General features: G+C 45.9%; 1 protein-coding gene across 1 annotated transcript in view; it reads right to left on the bottom strand.

The window, feature by feature from the left end:
• Positions 1 to 18,173, bottom strand: part of GXYLT2 (glucoside xylosyltransferase 2) — a 92,780-nt gene continuing 74,607 nt past the window's right edge. Inside the window, exons 6-7 of the mRNA XM_084766610.1 lie at positions 12,007 to 12,179; positions 1 to 5,317 (exon numbers count right to left, since the gene is read on the bottom strand). Coding sequence (XP_084622736.1) covers positions 5,135 to 5,317; positions 12,007 to 12,179 — 356 coding nt within the window. The 3' untranslated portion in view covers positions 1 to 5,134. The remainder of the gene's footprint in view (positions 5,318 to 12,006; positions 12,180 to 18,173) is intronic.

The raw sequence follows: 18,173 nt of genomic DNA on the forward strand, positions 1-18,173 counted from the left end.
TTATAAGCAAGGTAAATTTTATTGATTTTTACAAAATAAACTATGCTACATATTAAATACTCTTTACTAGTTATACATACTTAAGATACATTTTTAGGCTTAAAATCTTATAAAGAGAAACATACATACATAATTCAAAAGTAATATCAAATAACACATATTTAAAGCTTTTAAGGTTTTAAAAAAAGGTAAAATGGAAGATGAGACATTTAAAAAGATAAGACAGTCATTTAATCTTGGTACTTGTCTCCCATTTTACTTGTAATAATTCATTTTCTTTGGATCATTTTTGGATGCATTTATTTGCAAACAAAATTACAACAAAAACATCAACTTTTTAAATTAAAAAACAAAACAAAACAAAAAAACAACACCCTGCCCACCCCCACCCCTGTATTCGGGGACTCCTTGGGAGCTCCAAACACAGGCCATGCTTTTTCAATGACAACGCAAACATGTCAAGCCAGTGAAGCCTGGTTCTCAAGTGCTCACACATATGGTGGCACACATGAGAGGGTTATGTTGAAGACTTGAGAGAATACTTCCAGTTTTGACTTGTGAAAAACAAAAACTCAACCAAAGAGCCGGGTGTGGTGGCGCACGCCTTTAATCCCAGCACTGGGGAGGCAGAGGCAGGTGGATCGCTGTGAGTTCGAGGCCAGCCTGGTCTACAAAGCGGGTCCAGGCCAGCCAAGGTTACACAGAGAAACCCTGTCTCAAAAAAACAAAAAACAAAACAAAACAAAAAAACCCAACTCGACCAAAGCGCTCTCTCTTTTGCCCGAGAGATCTTGTCAGAGGTAAATGCCAGCAAGGCTATAGTGAAATGAATGACCCAGGGATTAGCGGCACAGAATTCTTCAACTCACAGGTACGATAAAAGTTGGCGTCTCTTTTAAAAGACATATGATGTGTGTGTGTATGAGTGTGTGTGCAGGTGTTGGCCTTTCAAGATGTCTGAAACAGTCCTATCAAAGATGACTGGGTCTAAGATCGAGTAAGAGCTCTCTTCTACCTCCACAGGGGTCCCCAAGTTCTGTCATTTGGTCCACTGAAGCCCAGGTTCCTGTACTCCCCAAAAGTTTACATTATAGGCAGAAAGGGGAAAGAAAAAATGAAAAATGTAGCAGGAAACAAAAACATAAAAAGAGTTGCCTGCCAGTCTGCTAAATGACACTATTACACTAAGAATGAATTTCTGAATTTGATCATGAAATCACGTCCAATTTAGTTTATCAAACATTTGGCATTTATCTCTTATCTAACTCATAGCCATCTATCTAAATAGTGGGAGTGCAGATGTGAGCCACTATGCCCAGAGCTATCAATATGAATCGTGATTTGATTGTGCTTTTTTTTACTTTTGCTTGTGAACACTACAAATGCAGTTGTAGATGTTGGCCAGCCTCTGGCCAGACAATGAAAATAAGATGGCGCACGCACAGCACTGAATATCAACTCCCACTGGAAGCTTAAGTTTAGAGCATTGTGCCCCACTGCTAAAATGCAACTGTTAAAATCATGGAGACACTCAAATTGATTTTTTTAGACATAGGCCATGTTCAAGTATTAGCGTTTTCATCTAAGTCACAATTTCTCCAATTTATACTGGAAATAAACAGCAGGAAGTAATGTCAGCCTTTCTACTTACCCTGCCATTGAAACTTCACTTCCTACTCATGCAAAAGCATGGTCACTGCTTGCTATTGAAAGTGCTGGTGCATGACTGTAATCTTAGCAGAAGTCGGTGAATCTCTGTGAGTTCCAGGCCAGCCTGGTCTACAAAGTGAGTCCAGGACAGCCAAGGCTACACACAGAAAAGCCCTGTCTTGAAAAACCAAAACCAAAAAAAAAGAAAAAAGAAAAAAAGAAAAACCAAACCAAACCAAACCAAAAACAAAACTAAAACTAAAAAAAGGAAGAAGGAAGAAAACACTACACAGAACTCCATAGCTATATCTGTGAAGCAGATTGTGTGTGTGTGTGTGTGTGTGTGTGTGTGTGTGTGTGTGTGTTTTGTACTATGTATTCAGTTGGCATCAAATAGTTGAGAGTTGAATAATAGACCAAAGGCATGGCTGGATTTTGTATTTGAAGGCTTCTCCAGACTTGATGGATGGTCTTCAGATCTGATAACCAGTGAGGAGCCTAACCAATGCTTGAGGGTTCACTGGATGCTCTGAACAGACAAAAAGCAAAACAGCAGCGGAAGCCAGTGCTTTCTGTCACTTTCCGGCTCCATCAGTAAGACCTAGCTTGTGAGTATTTACCCCACATACATCCCACGTGCCCACAGCCAGAAAGACCCAAACTAAGATGTCCTGTCTGATGGTGAGGACACAAGACAACAGTAAAAATGAGAAAAACAAATCATGGGGTGATTTCCCTAACAATAGCAGGTGGTAGGTGCCACCTCAGCATTTCAGCTTGACATCTGTGACTATACAATGACTGTGCCACACACCAACCCCAGTGTTCCATTGTAGTGCTGAGGCTCCCTGCTATCTCTTCAGGATGTGACATTTCTGATACAGGGCCCATGATAACCTACTAGTTTCTGGTATATGGCTCCCACTCTTCATTAATAGAAATAATGCTGTTTTTTTCCACTTTCAGATTGCTCTATGTAGAACGACGAGAACTCAGGATGTTTGTTTTTTGTTGTTGTTATTTTTTCCCCCTGGAAAATAGGGTCCAGTTTACACAAACCTGTATTTTATAGAAATGCACTTATCCTGGGGATGTTCCCTTTTCTGTGGTAGACTTTTCTCCTCTTACCCTCACGGAGATGGCACAGGCCCCTCCTAGTTCTCTGGGCTGCAGGAAATATCGAAAAGGTCATTTATGCAAAAGTCATTTGAGATAAATAAAGCATTATGCAAAATGTCCCTATGCTGATACCAACCTTAAAAGCAACTAGGGACTAAGCCAGGTCCCTCTTGGGGGTAGAATAAGAGCTTCCTGTCTTGTAGCAACGTGCTAGGAGTGTAAGGCTTCTAAGGCAAGAGCTAACTCCCCACAGTGAAAAAGAAAACAAACAAACAAACAAAACAAAACAACTGTGTCCTGAGGCTGGTAGGATTGTGCATTCTCTTACCAATTAGCTGAAATATTTACTTGGAGCAAATCAAATCTGAAACTGGAGCTGGGTGTGGTGGCACACACCTGCAAATCCAAGACTTTGTTGGAAGTGGAGGCAGGCAGGTTGTAAAACCCTGTCTTAAAAACACAACACAAAACAAAAGGGCCGGGGAAACGGCTTGGCAGTTAAAAAGTGTTTGCTGCTTTTGCAGAGAAAGCAAGCTCAGTGGCCAGCACCTAAGTCAGGGGGCTCACCGCTTCTAACTCAAGCTCCAGGGGATGTAACGTCCTCCTCTTCTACTTTGCATCAGGACCTGCACTCACATGTCCATACACAAACACAGACACAGACACGTAGAAAAAAAAAAAAGTAAAACAATGAAAACCAAACAGACATCTGAAGTTGTCCTTTGATTTCTGCCCACTGCCTAGTAGTCTAGCCAAGTGTTTTTGTCTGTGGAGAAACACAAACTCACACCTCTTTGCTAAAGAGATCCTTGGGCTTCCTCCTCCCTCCCCTCTCTCTTTTTGGCTTTTCGAGACAGGGTCTCTCTGTGTAGCCTTGGCTGTCCTGGATTCACTTTGTAGACCAGGCTGGCCTCGAACTCACAGCGATCCACCTGCCTCTGCCTCCCCAGTGCTGGGATTAAAGGCGTGCACCACCACGCCCGGCTACCTTGGGCTTTCTCTTAGAAGCTTTCGTTTCATAGAAATTTCTCGTGATCGAGCCCTCCACGGAGCTCCGCGACTCTCCTGAGATGCACTCAGACACAGGCTTCATCTTGAAACGCCGCCCAATTAGCTGGTCTGAAATTCCAGACGCAGCAGTGGTGTAATTATCACGTCTGACTTTTTAGTCTCTTATATGAAAGCTCGGGCATAGACGCTGCTCTTTACTGAGGTTGCCCATTACAGTGGGTAATACACACATCAGTGCAGTCTGGGAGGAAATGCGTTAAGCTGTTGACAACCTTTTCGAGTGTTTGGTAGGACTGTGCCTACCCTAAGCTTGACTGTGAATCATTGACCTATATTCTTTCTAAGCTTGCTTGTCTCATAACATTTGTGGTTTCTTAAAAATTTTTAAAAAGTTATTTTATTTTATGTGTAATGGTATTTTGCCTGAACGGCTGGCTATCTGTGCACACTATTTATGTGCCTAGTGTCTGAGGAGGAGAGAAGAGAGCACTGAATCCTGTGGAACTGGGATTACAGATGGTTGTGAACCATTATTTAGGTACTCGAAATGAAACCCAGCTCCTCTGGAAAAGCAGCCAGTGCCTTTAACCGCTGAGCCATCTCTCCAGCCCCTATTATTTATTTATTTAGTTAGTTAGTTAGTTAGTTTTTTCGAGACAGGGTTTCTTTGTGTAGCGTTGGCTATCCTGGATTCACTTTTTAGACCAGGCTGGCCTGGAACTCAGAGATCCATCTGCCTCTGCCTCCCAGAGTGCTGGGATTACAGGCATGATAGCACCTGGCTCCTATTTTTACTTTTAATAATGCATTTCTTTATTTGTGGGCATGAGTGTGGGCACACATGGAGGTCAGAGGGTAAGTTAGTGGAATTAATTCTCATTGCCCACCTAAGGAAGCCAACACAGGCCATCAGGCTTGGTGGTAGATGGTTTTTATAGCCTGAGCCATCTTGCTAGCTCCAGCGAGTTTTTTTTTTTTTTTAAATAGGATGTAAGAGAGCAAGTTGCATAGGAAGAAGAATCTCAAGAACACCAGACAGTTATGATGCCTGCATACCCCGTTAAGGTTTCATGTTTGAGGGCTAGAAAAAGGTATCCTTTTCTCTCTGAACCCACTGGGACAATGTTAAATTCATGATAATAACTTTTTTTTTTAAAAGATAAATAGGCTTTTAGAAGAAAGTAAAGAAAAGCAGCACATTCCCTTTTAAGACTAACTCAGCAAAACAGACCCAGGCTTTTGAACCCCAACAGTCATAGAGCACCATTAAATATTTCCATCCACAGATACCCGGGCAGCGCAGGGAGCCATGTCCTCGGCCACAGACACCAGGCTGACTTAAGCAGGAGGACGCTCAGCTCATGGAGTTGGGGCCCATGTAGATGATGACGTGTTTCTCATAAGCCCTTCTCATCGTTTTCTCAATCTGCTTGAGAAAAACCTGCGGGATCCGTCCACACAGCGTGTGCACCGTCTCCAAGAACTTCAGCTGTAGAGGGTAGTACATGGACTGAAAAAGATTGTCTTGAAAGGGAAACTGAAAGACGATAAAGAAGAAAGAAAAGGTGTGTTAGTCAAGTGCTGTTTAAAACGTTAAGTTGCTCTTATTAAAACACATGGCACAGTATAAGGTGACTAAGTACGGCCCCTTGGACTCATGTGACTCTCTGGCCCCTCAGTTCTGTTCTCTCTCTCTCTTTCTTAAAAGAAGTAGGGTCTCCTATAACAAAATCACCTTGAAGTTGGAGTCCTTCTGCCTTCACTTCTAGTGTGTTGGAATTTTAGGGATATACTATGATGCCCAGTTTCCTTGTCCTTAGAAAATAACATTGTATGGTTTGCTTGTGTCCCTAAGGCTCTTCAAGTCTGAAGACAATGTCTATTTCTAAGGAGCAGACCACATACATATGTATGACGCATGTGTGTGTGCGCATACGTCACTCTGAGTGGAACACAAACCTAAAGCATATAACCATTTGAAATCTACCACAACAAAACACTGGATTTACTTATTATTTTTCAGAGTTTGTTATTTTTATTTTATGAGTACGCATGTATGTATAGGACTACCTGCATGCCTAGTACCCACTGAGGGCAGAAGAGGGTACTAGATTCCCTGACACATAATTGCAGACAATTATGAGCCACTGTGTGGGTGACGGGATTCAAACCTGGGTCCTCTGCAAGAGCAGCAACTGCTCTTAACCAATGAGCCATCTCTCTAGCCCCTATTTATTTATTTATTTATTTATTTATTTATTTATTCTTTGCCATTCAAGAAACTTAAGGGCATGTCTACAGTGGCTACAGAAAGTCAAGAGTTCAGAAATTGCAAGTTAAATGTACTGGCAAAATATGCTAGGCACCAGGCTGGGATGTGGCTCACTGGTAGACCCCTTGTTTAGCATGAAAGTCCTGAGTCTGAGCCACGGCATAGGGTCCGGAATGGGAGGCTGGGGGAAAAGGAATCAAGAGGCCAAATGCCAGTGGTATTTTTGAGTTTTGTTTTTTGTTGTTTGTTTGTTTTTTGAGACAGGGTTTCTCTGTATAGCCTTGACTATCCTGGACTCACTTTGTAAGACCAGGCTGGCCTCGAACTCACAGCGATCCGCCTGCCTCTGACTTCCAAGTGCTGGGTGGGATTAAAGGTGTGTGCCACCACCGCCAGCGGTGTATTTTTGAGTTTTTAAAAATCCACTCAGTATCGAACATTTGAAGACTTGTTTCATGTCTCTTACATTTCAATGAGATATACTAATGAGAAGTTTTTGTTGTTGTTGTTGTTGTTGTTTTTTAAATAAACCATTGAGGCTACTTAGAAACCAGCATGTGCCCACCATACTATTGGGAAAGGGCAGCTGGTAGATCAAGTCAGAATGTAACTCTTGCCAATGAAAAGTCTAGGGAGAGAAGAGAGAGGAACAGAGAGGTTAAAAAGCAGGCCACTCTAGCCCCAGAGCAGGGCAGATGGGTATCTGCTTTCCTAGACCAAATCCCCCAAGTCTTTCAAGGGCATCAAGAACATTGCCTCAGCATGTGGACCAGCAAGGTGATGAGGTAACTTGAAAATGAACCCCATCAGCTCAGGTTTGGGACACTGTGTCCTACAGCTCTCAGCTAGACAAGCAGAAAGTCCCATGGAGTTGATCTCCACAGCAGCCCTTCCCCCACCTCCCGACTCCCTACGGACAGCTCAACTCTCAGCTGTAAGGTCTTAGCTGTAAGATCTGTTAGCCTCACTAACAGCGCTCCCCCCCCCCCATCTCCAGTGCCTCCCTCTTGCAAGTCTGTAATTAGCTGCCACAAGCCACCATAAGTCACAGCCGTCACTTTCCTGCCCAGACTTCCCACTGCACTCCAACTCTTGCCTCATCTGCTTGTATCTCTCCATGATGGCTGCAAGGTGGCTTCTCCTTGTGTGTGCTCTGGGTACACTGACTTTATTGCCAGCTGTGGAGTTTCCTGAGTAGGTCTTCTGGTTGACAGGATCTTCCCTGGGTTTCCCCATGAGTGCCCCCATCTGATGAAGTCCCAGGCTGGCACAGGCTTTTCCCTGACTACCTGGCTGAGAAAAATCCCCTCTGTAGCCAGTTCACCAGGTTCACCCATCACCAGGTTCCTCTTAGAATGTTGACACCGTTCACTTCTGATAGGATCTTTCTTTCTTTGTTATGGAAAACTTTTATGGCCTCCTCTTCTAGAACAGAGATTTGTTGTTTGTTTTTCAAGAGAAGGTTTTTGTTTGTTTGAATTTTTGTTTTTCAAGACAGGGCTTCTCTGTGTAGCCCTGGCTATCCTGGACTTGCTTTGTAGACCAGGCTGGCCTCAAACTCAGAAATCCTCCTGCCTCTACCTCCTGAGTACTGAGATTAAAGACATGTGCCACCTGGCTAGAACAGAGATCTTAATTAACCACAGGGCTTGGTCTATATTGCTAGCCTCCAAATTCGGGGCAACTGGAATTACCTTTGCCTAAACTAGTCATTTTGCAGATGACTGTTGAATTATTGAAGAGGATCTGACTGATGACTTTTTGGAGGGTCATGATGGGTGCTGTTATACCGGGGCACCACACAAACACGATACACAGGGTTAGGCTGTGTGCATATGAGAAAGAAAGGCAGCAAGCTAGGAAAAGAAGCAGATGTGAAATGTTTGTCTTAGAACAATGTCTACATTCTGAATACAACTGTCAGGTGTGTGATTAAAGTTCAAAAGGCATCATTTTACTAATTCTCATTAACTGTCTCACTAGGAAGATAATACTTTTAAAAAAGTATGTGTGTGTGTGTGTGTGTGTGTGTGTGTGTGTGTGTGTGTGTGTGTGTGTACATGCCCAGAGAAGCCAGAAGAGGCTGCTGGATCCTGTGGAGCTGGGGTTATAGGTGGCCATGAGACATAAGACACCTGACAAGGATGCTGGGAACACAACTTGGGTCTTGTGGGAGAGCAAATATTCTTTTGTTTGTTTGTTTGCTTTTTGTTTTTCGAGACAGGGTTTCTTTGTCTATCCTTGGCTGTCCTAGACTCACTTTGTAGACCAGGCTGGCCTCGAACTCACAGTGATCCACCTGCCTATGGCTCCCAAGTGCTGGGATTAAAGGTGTGCACCAGCACCGTCCAGCTGAGAGCAAATACTCTTAACTTCTGAGCCATTTCTCCCAAAAGGGAACATTATTATCTTTGTTTTATTTTATTTTATTTAGATTTTTACTTTTTGAGACAGGGTTTCTCTGTATAGCCTTGGCTGTCCTGGACTTGCTTTGTAGACTACGCTGGCCTTGAACTCACAGAGATCCTCCTGCCTCTGTCTCCCCAAGTGTTGGGATTACAGGCATGCACCAACATGCCTGGCTTATTTGTTTTTGTTTTTTATATTTATTCATTTCATGTGCATTGGTGTTTTGCCTGCCTATGTGTCTGTGTGAGGGGATCGTGGAGTTACAGACAGTTGTGAGCTGCCATATAGCTGCTGGGAACTGAACCTGGGTCCTGTGGAAGAGCAACCAATGCTTTTCACCTCTGAGCCATCTCTCCAGATCCCTATTATCTTTATTTTATAATGAGGAAATCAACCGAGGCTTAGTAATCAGAAGGTGGTAGAATTGGGGTTTGAGGCCAGGGCTGCTGGGGCGGGAGGCCAGGGCTGCTGGGGCGGAAAGCCAGCTCTGCTCCTTCACTGTATGAGGAGAACAGCACCGCCCAGGAGCAGAAGGCGGGCCTAGGGGACCACAGCTTCACAATGACGGGTGCTCACTCACTCCCATGTTGATTTGGAGCCGGTGACTGCCCCCCCCACCCCCCCCCCCCCCCCCCGTGGAGATGCCTGAAAGAAAACTGTCTTTTGAGGCCAAACTGTGGAACTCCACGGGGGTGATTATGCAGAACTGTTTAAGAAGCAAAGTCATTTGGCTGTCTTTCTGATCCCCTGTGAGAGCAAGCCAGATGAGTCATAACTCAGCCACAATTGCTCAATTCTGAAGTGCGGCCAGAGCACAAGGGAAAGTGGGAGAGGCCTCCAGTGAGCCGGACCAGGCTGCACGCTTTCTTGACTCCCACTCGTGCTGGGGGATGGGTTTCCCTCTTGAGTGAGTAACCAAGTGTGAGAATGTCACTGAGTGCATGACAGATTGTGTAATTTAATCCCTTTCCCTTTGAAAACGAAACAGCAGGAAACAGGAGAAGAGGTGCTTAAATGCATGTTAAGTGATCTCCTATGGGGAGGACAGCCCTGAGATTTCCAGAACTGGAATTCTTTAGTAAAATGCTCATCTTCACACACACAGAAGATGTATTACAGGCTGTGGGGGGGGGGGGGCGTGGTGGTGGGGATATAGCTCAGTGGGTCACAAAGACACATTACAGGCAGGGACATAGCTGAATGTGGAGAGCGCTTGCCACAAAGTGTGACCATCTACGTCTGGACCCCCAAGAACCCACAAGAAGCCTGGCATGGTACTATCTGAAATCCCTGTGCTCCTACAGTAGGATGGGAGACAGAGATGACTGAGTCCTCAGAATCTCATGGACCAGCTAGCCTGGTGCTCGAAGCAGTGACTGACCAAGAGACCCTGCCTCCACAAGGCAGACGATGAACAACATCCGAGGTTATTTTCTTTTCTTTTCTTTCTTTCTTTCTTTCTTTCTTTTTTTTTTTTTTTTTTTTGGTTTTTTGAGACAGGGTTTCTCTGTGTAGCCTTGGCTGTCCTGGACTCGCTCTGTAGACCAGGCTGGCCTCGAACGCACAGCGATCCGCCTGCCTCTGCCTCACGAGTGCTGGGATTAAAGGCGTGCGCCACCACGCCCGGCTCCGAGGTTATTTTCTGACCTTCACATATAGCTATGACACCTGCACATCTGAATGCCTCCACTGAGTTTCCAGATCTTCAAGAAGGAAAAAAAAAATTTTTTTAAATAAAGTCTATACCAGGAGATTGACAAACAGTTCTTGTTACGGTAGGGATAGACAGCAACTACTTTGGGCTTCGTGGACCTTGCAGTCATAATTAATAACATCTGCTGTTGGAGGGTCAATGTCAGTGACAGTACATGAATGCAAAAGGTCACTGTGTTCTCCCGTGACTTTATTTATGAAAGCTGAGACATGAATCTTCTGTGGATTCTTCATGGAAAATTCTGCTGATCCCTGCTCGGTGTCTTGGAAGAGCAGTTTAAGGAGGGCGCTCCTCACCAATACCTATTATTGGTTTCCTACAACAGTAATCTCAATACCGAGGTAACAGGTGATGGGCAACACAGAACTTCCCAAGGGACTAGCTGACATAATCCTGCACTGCTCCTTAACATGTATTCACCTATCTTTTCAAGGAAGAAGGAGTGGGCTCAAACTATATGAGCGTCTACTTACTCCACGTCAGCACTGTACATGATGGCATCCTTTATTCATGAGGGATACACTCCGACTTACTCGGTGGATGCCTGAGATCAGGATGGCTACTGAGCCCTACAGACTGGATACCCTGTGGCTCCTACATTGCTGGTGGGTGGGTAATATGTACAGTGTGGATACATGTGCAAAGAGATGACTCACATCCCTGGCAGGACAGAGCAAGACAGCATCAAATTGTATGTTCCTGGAAACAGCACCCAGCTGACAACTTATAAAGCCTGTAACTCTGGAATTTTCCATGGAAAATTTTTGGGCCATGGTTGGACACGGTGACGGATAGCATGCGAAGTCAAACCATGTGGGAGGGGCTCTACCATGCGTGATCCTAGAGACCAAACACACGCAGCCACAGGGCTCTGGCTTCCCATTCCTGGTTCATGGTCCATAAGATGCAGGAGTCTTTACCTCAAGGCCTCTTAGCTATGAAACAGTTCAAACCATCTAGGTTGTATCCACGCAACCCTTACACATCCCCCTTTGGTGACAAAATGGCGGGCACCTCTGTTTGTTTCTTGCCTGCACTGTTAATAAAGGCTTGATGGCCTAGGCCGTGGCTCAGAGGGCAAAGTGCTTGGATGCAAACTTAAGATCCTGAGTTTGATGCCCAGGACCTGTATAAAAAGCTGTGTGTGTGCTGGGGTACACATGTGATCCCAGGACTAGGAGGTATAGACAGTAGATCACTGGGTTTACTCGCCAAACCAGTGCATTCTAGGTTGTGTCTCAAAATATAAAGCAGAGAGGCTGGAGAAATGGCTCAGGAGTTAAGGGCACTGGCTGCTCTTCCCAGAACACATGTGGTGTCTCACAACCTTCTGTATCTCTGTTCTAGAAGCTCCAATACCCTTTTCTGCCCTCCAAGGGCACCAGGCCCTTGTGGTACATAGACATGCATGCAGGCAAAATACGCATACACTAAAAAAAGGTGTAAAGTGATGGAGGAAAACATTCAATGTCAACCTCTGGTCTCCACAACAGATACACACACACACACACACACACACACACACACACGGGCAAATTGTTTCTTCCAGTGTGGCAACTTCTAATTGACCTGCCTGAGATGTGATTGCTTAAGAGCTTGGAGCTGGTAACCAGGCAACATGCTTAGCTTGAACTAAATAAAACAATCTTACTTTTGTTGCATTCTCTTTTACCCCCCCCCCCCCGAACTCTTACTCCACAGGACGACAAAAGCCACAGGAGTTCTCTCTGGCCGCATCTGGCCTTCAAAGTCCCCACGGACCACAGCACTTGAAGTGTTGCACACCAGTAAGCATATGTCTGCTGAGTGGGGCTTTGAAGAGCGCACTTACATCCCGGATTGCTTCATAAAGCGCTCGGAAAGTGGGCTGCTTATCATCATGGTAGACGCCACGGTTGCCATGCAGAACAGACACGCCTTCCCGCTCAGCCTCTTTGCAGTTGCTTCCATACATGCAGTGATCAGGGCGGTAGTTCCACTGGCAGGGAAACAAGTAGAGACACTCTGGTGGCGACACAGGAAGGGATACAGCTACAGTCAGTGCTGGCTGCCATCTGTGTGTCCGGCGCTTAAAATGCTACTTATAAACCACACACTGTGCGCCATTTCAATGCCCAGGAGAGTGGCTATGAGTCCTAGGTCAAACATAATGCATTTGTTTAAATTCCGAGATCAATGGCCGAAAGGGCACCCACCAGTGATGACGGAGGAAGGCAAGCAATCTCTAAATCAAGGAGCTAAAGTAGGGAGGGCATCCAATAAGCCTAGTGTGCCAGTTTGCTTCTCTGCTGTGATAAACACCATGAACAAAAACCAACTTGGAGGGGAAAGGGTTTATTTCTTATCAAATTCCAGGTAACAGTTTGTCATCAAGGGAAGTCTGAGCAGGAGGCCAAGGCAGGAAGGGACCTGGAGGCAGGCACTGACGCAGAAGCCAGGGAGCAATGCTGCTTACTGGCTTGCTCTCCATGATTTGCCCAGTTTGCTTTCTTTCTTTTTTTTGTTTTTTTGTTTTTTGTTTTTTTCAAGACAAGGTTTCTCTGTGTAATGGCCTTGGCTGTCCTAGACTTGCTTTGTAGACCATGCTGGCCTCGAACTCACATCCACCTGCCTGCCTCTGCCTCCCAAGTGCTGGGATTAAAGGTGTGCGGCAATGCTGGACCACTTGCCGAAGGAAGGTATCACCCACAGAGCTTAGGGCCCTCCCCTATCAATCATTTATCTAGAAATTAATGGCTCGCAGATATGCCCACAGGCCAATATGATGGAATTAATTCCTCAGCTATAGTTTTTCCTAGGTGGCTCTAATTTGTGTCAGATGGACAAAAACTAACCAGCACACTTGGGTCTGAACCCCAGCTTCTCACTCATGAACAGTGAAATCTAGAACCAGTCTCATTTCTCTACCCCTTACTCTTCTCATTTGTAAAATGGAATTAATAGAACCCCCCTGATTTTGATTATTAAAAATTTAAAATACATCAAACTGAGGATGAGAAGTTGCTTAACATTCTTAAAGCCCAAGTTTGGGGGAAGGGGAAATCAAATACATAGAAAATGTAACACAGAGTGCCAGGCACACAGGGCTGCTCAAGAGTATCAGCAACGAATCATTTTTCTGGAAAGGTTTTGTCAAGTGGAGAGACCCGCAAAAGAGGAGTAGAGATTAAAGAGTTCTCTGCGGACTAAAAACAACCCAAATAAAAAACTCACAGTGAGGCGCCACCTCCTAATGGCCCCACATCCTTCCAAAATAGGCTGGGATTAACTGTCCAAACATGCGGGGCTCCAGGGACATCAGTGAACAATAGCACACAGCATCCCCGTGATCAGTGCTTGTGACAGCTATTCCCAGGTGTGCAGGGCCATCTTTCCCATTTTGTGAGTCACAGATCTCTTGGAGAATCTAAGGCAAACTTTAGACACCAAGTGTGGAAAACTACAACTGGGGGGGAAAAAACCCCACCAGACTTAAAAGAGCATTTGCTTGTGCCTTTCTCGTCTCCTAAACACCAGCTAAGTAACTGAGCTCCTAAACCTCAAATATGAAATGAAGCTCAGAAAGTCAATTCACATCTTGACTGAATTTTCTGGAGTGAGAAATGCAAAACATTGTACATATAATCATAGGAAAGATCTGTTCCCTGTGTCACTGCAGGACAGTGGAGTCCTCTTTTTTTTTAAGAGAGGGTTTCTCTGTGTAGCCTTGGCTGTCCTGGACTCACTTTGTAGACCAGGCTGGCCTAGGACTCACAGCGATCCACCTGTCTTTGCCTCCTGAGTACTGGGATTAAAGGCGTGCGCCGCCACGCCTGGCATTGTGGTGTCCTCTTTTGAGTTTCACCTAAATGCAGGCGCTAGTCAGGATGCAGTTGTGACAGAAACCATGGTGCAGGAGAACGCTTGAGGGGAGACAATGGTTTGATTGTGTGGAAGTTTTGTAAATCAGAATGTGTTTTAGAAGACAAGTCATCTGGGGTTTGCTGGAGGGAAGATCTCGTCTGTGGGAAGGGCGGTAAAGGAAGAGCTGTCCTAAATACACTGCTTTGCCCTGAAATGATCAAGACATAGAAATCTGTGTTGGGTTCCAGACAACTAAGTGGCTCATAAAATGTGAGGTGAGGTGGAACTGGGGCAGCTCTCAGATTCTGGGGTGGGGACTAACTAATATCAGCTTTTCAGCCCTGCTGCCTGGGTGAACCAGCCGTGGATTCTGCTCTGGGGTTTGCAGGATTTAGAAACCAGGGGATGGATGGTCTGACTGGTCTAACAGGGAATCACTGGAGGGCAAGGGCTCTTGGGCAGCATGAGATGAGGAAAGAGCAATTCCATCCAGCAATGGGGACACTGTGACCAAAAGAAGGTGCAATCAACAGTAGGAACATAAAGACAAGATTTAGTCTATGGGATAGTTGACAACGTGATTGTTGTAAAAGCTTGAAGGCCCGATTTGACCCCCAGAATACAAGTAAAATTAGCCAAGTATGGTAGCCTCTTTGCATTCTCAAGCAGAGAAGACAGATCCCTGTGGCACACTGGCCAGCCAGCCTGGCCTCTGTGTTCAGTTCCAGGCCTATGAGTGATGCTGCCCCCAAAAGCAACATGCATAGTGCTTGAAAAAACAACATCCATGGTTGTCCTCTGGCCTCTACACACATGTCACACTCGTGCATGTGCACCCTCGCACATGTGCACCTCCCCATGTGTACCTACCCACCTCTTCCAGATATTCAGATGTGTCTGTTTATTTACAGGTTGACTTTGTATGAAGTTACTATTTGAACGGTCCATCTTATGAACGGGGGAGGAGCAGAAGGGCTAAGCCAGCATCACTGAGAAGGCTGAATACAGGCTACACAATGAGACCCCCATCCAAAGACAAATTAAAAAAAATAAACGAAAACCCCAGTTACCCTTTCTTGAATTCCTTGGTCTTTGCTGGTTCTCTATGGATGATATCCACTAATGACAGACACTTTTAAGAGTCCACACAGTGCCAGGGGCCCCTTGCAGTTCTGATGATTCATACCCAGTGGGTGCTGAGGATTACAGAATGGTTTGTGCCGGATCATTTTAACTTCACAGAAAGATGAGCCTGCCACTCAATTACTACCCTCCAGCCACACAATGGAGGCTTTTGCACCGTGGTAATCGTGTTTGGTTGGTGTGGTGGTGGCACACCTATAATCCCAGCACTCAGGAGGTGGACCATGATCTGACAGCCAATCTGTTTAGAAAGATATTCTTTCTCTCCCTCCTCCCCTCCCTCCCTTCCCTCCCTCTCTCTCTCTCTATCCTCCCCTCCCTTCCTCCCTCTTCTCTGGCTCTCTCTGTGCTGAATGAAGAATGAAAGAATGAACGAGTGAACTTTATGCCTTCTACACTGTAAGTATCTCTGCCCTGTCTCTTGCTGTATGCTTTTTTATTTTCTGAGACAAGACTTCTCTGTGTAGCCCTAGCTGTCCTGGACTAGCGTTGTAGACCACAGGCTGGCCTTGAACTCACAGAGATCCACGTGAGTGCTGGGATTAAAGGCATGCACCACCACCGCCTGGCTCACTCTATTTTCTTAATTCCATCCACCCAACCAAGACTGCTGAGGCCCTTCCACTGAAGAGACAACAAAACCCAAACCACAGACCATGCCTTTCTCACTGGGCCCCGACAACACCCATTCCTGTCTTTTGTGTTTTACATCAATCAGGGCGCGTGAGCTTCTGAACCCACCAGCGTCCAGAGCAGCCCTCATGGGAGGTAAGTGGGCTGCTCACAGCATCACTGCTGCTGCCTGAAGCCGGGGTCTTCTATTGCAGTGCTCACTCACGGGAGACTCAAGGCCAGGGCTCTCAGAGTCCCAGGAAGTGTGAGAAGAAGAGGCCATCAGTGAGCTTTGGCCTGTGTGACTGTAAGCGCCGGTACCTGTGTCGTCCACAGGATCTTCCTTGCTCTCTAGTATCACACTGTCAACTCCTGGGCTGTCTATGCACACTCCGCGGGCAGGCTGGGCTGTGTGTCTACGCACACTCCGCGGGCAGGCTGGGCTGTCTGTCTGTGCACACTCCGCGGGCAGGCTGGGCTGTCTGTCTGTGCACACTCCGCGGGCAGGCTGTCTGTCTATGCACATTCCGCAGGCAGGCTGTCTGTCTATGCACACTCCGTGGGCAGGCTGTCTGTCTGTGCACACTCCGCGGGCAGGCTGTCTCCTCTCTCCCCCTTAGAGGATTCTATACTTCTGCTCTGCTGGGATCCATATCTGGCTCGCTTCACTTTCTTTGCAGTCTTTTTTTTTCTTTTTTCTTTTTTGAAATTTGCCCAAAGTAGCAGCAGACCTATGCAGCGAGTGAGGAAAACGTTGCTCCCCTGGCCCCTTGCTACCAGCTCAGGGTTGGTCTTCACAGCTGGGCCATTTCTCTCCCACTTGAATTAGGAACTCTAAGAGAACCATCTTTACTTGCTGTGGTCTCTTATGGTTGCTTTGGCTGGCAATCAGAGCTGGGCCAACACATCATTCTGTCAGAGACACTGGAATCTCATAAGAAAAGACGCCAGAACCCGGGAGGCATCTGACGTCTAAAGGAATCATTGCAGTTTTCAGCAGCAGCTCCAGGAAAATCCCTAGAGAGCCTGGCTCCACCTGAGCCATGTGGCCATCCCTGTCCCTTGTGGCTGAGCTGAGCTTTGATCCCTAAGCCTGAAGCTCATTCATCACACTGAATCCCCTTGGGTTTTGGTCAGGCTTGTTTTCTACTGAACTTTGCCCATGACTAAAACTTATCTGTCAAGATATGAGCTTGGGGGCTGAAGAGATGGCTCAACTGGTAAAGTGCTCATCTTGCAAGCAAGAAGACCCGAGTTCGAGCCCCAGCCCCCACATAAAATCCAGGGGCAGCAACAGTAATTCCAGGGCTAGGGAAATGGAGACAGGAAGAGGGGGCCTTTGGGTTTCCTGGCCAACTAGACTACAGGGTCAATGACCAGCAACAGGTTCAGTGAAAGACCCTGACTCAAAAATATTAGATGGAGTGTGATTGAGGAAGACTCCCAAAGTCAACCTCTGACCTCCACATGCATACACCCATACACATGCATGCATATATGTGAACACACACATACATGCATACTCCCCCCCAACACACACATGATGTGAGTTTACCCTTTCGCCCTAGAAGAGCCTTATTGACTCACAACTAGGAAATGTCCTATGGGACCAATTGCCTGCACAGCCCCCATGGGCTTCAGTCACCTCCTCTTGAGTCAGTGTGTAACCTAGCCAGGCAGTTGCACACCCACACACATTTATGGTCTAATTACGACAGGAAGTTTACAGCAGTTGTGAGCTAATGACTTTTAAGCACATCTCAGTAAGCAGGTTTCTGGCTACTCACAGAGATCCACCTGCCTCTGCCTTCCAATGCTGGGATTATGGGTGTGCACCGCTGCGCCAGGCTGAATTAAAAGTTTAGAGGCTTGCTGGGTGGTGGTGGCACATGCTTTTAATCCCAGCACTCGGGAGGCAGAGGCAGGTGGATCTCTGTAAGTTCGAGGCCAGCCTGGTCTACAAAGTGATTCCAGGACAGCCAAGGCTACACAGAAAAACCCTGTCTCGAAAAAACCAAAAAACAAACAAAAAAATAAAAAATAAAAATAAAAAAACTTAGAGGCTCATTAGAAAGAAGTAATATTTAATACAGTGCCTGGGTAAAGCATAAAATGGGTTCAGACAGCCACACAAAGAACAGCAAGTAGTTCACCTAACACTGACCTGAAACCAGAGCTCTTGGTTTACTTTCTAGGCTCTGCTAAGAACCAGAATTTAGGACAACTCCATAATTACGTAACAGCATCTTTGGCTCAGTGGGCCTCAGAAGGATGCACCTAGGCCATCAAACCCAGCTAAGTTTAGCCCCAATAAAAGGCAAGGCACTCAAGTTATGGTGTAAAGCTGTGTGGCTGGTCTTTGCTATTTGTGGGTTCTTCTTTTTCCCACTCTTTATTCCC

The sequence above is a fragment of the Acomys minous genome (genome assembly GCF_964271855.1).
Source record: "Acomys minous genome assembly, chromosome: 17".
Classification (NCBI taxonomy): domain Eukaryota; kingdom Metazoa; phylum Chordata; class Mammalia; order Rodentia; family Muridae; genus Acomys; species Acomys minous.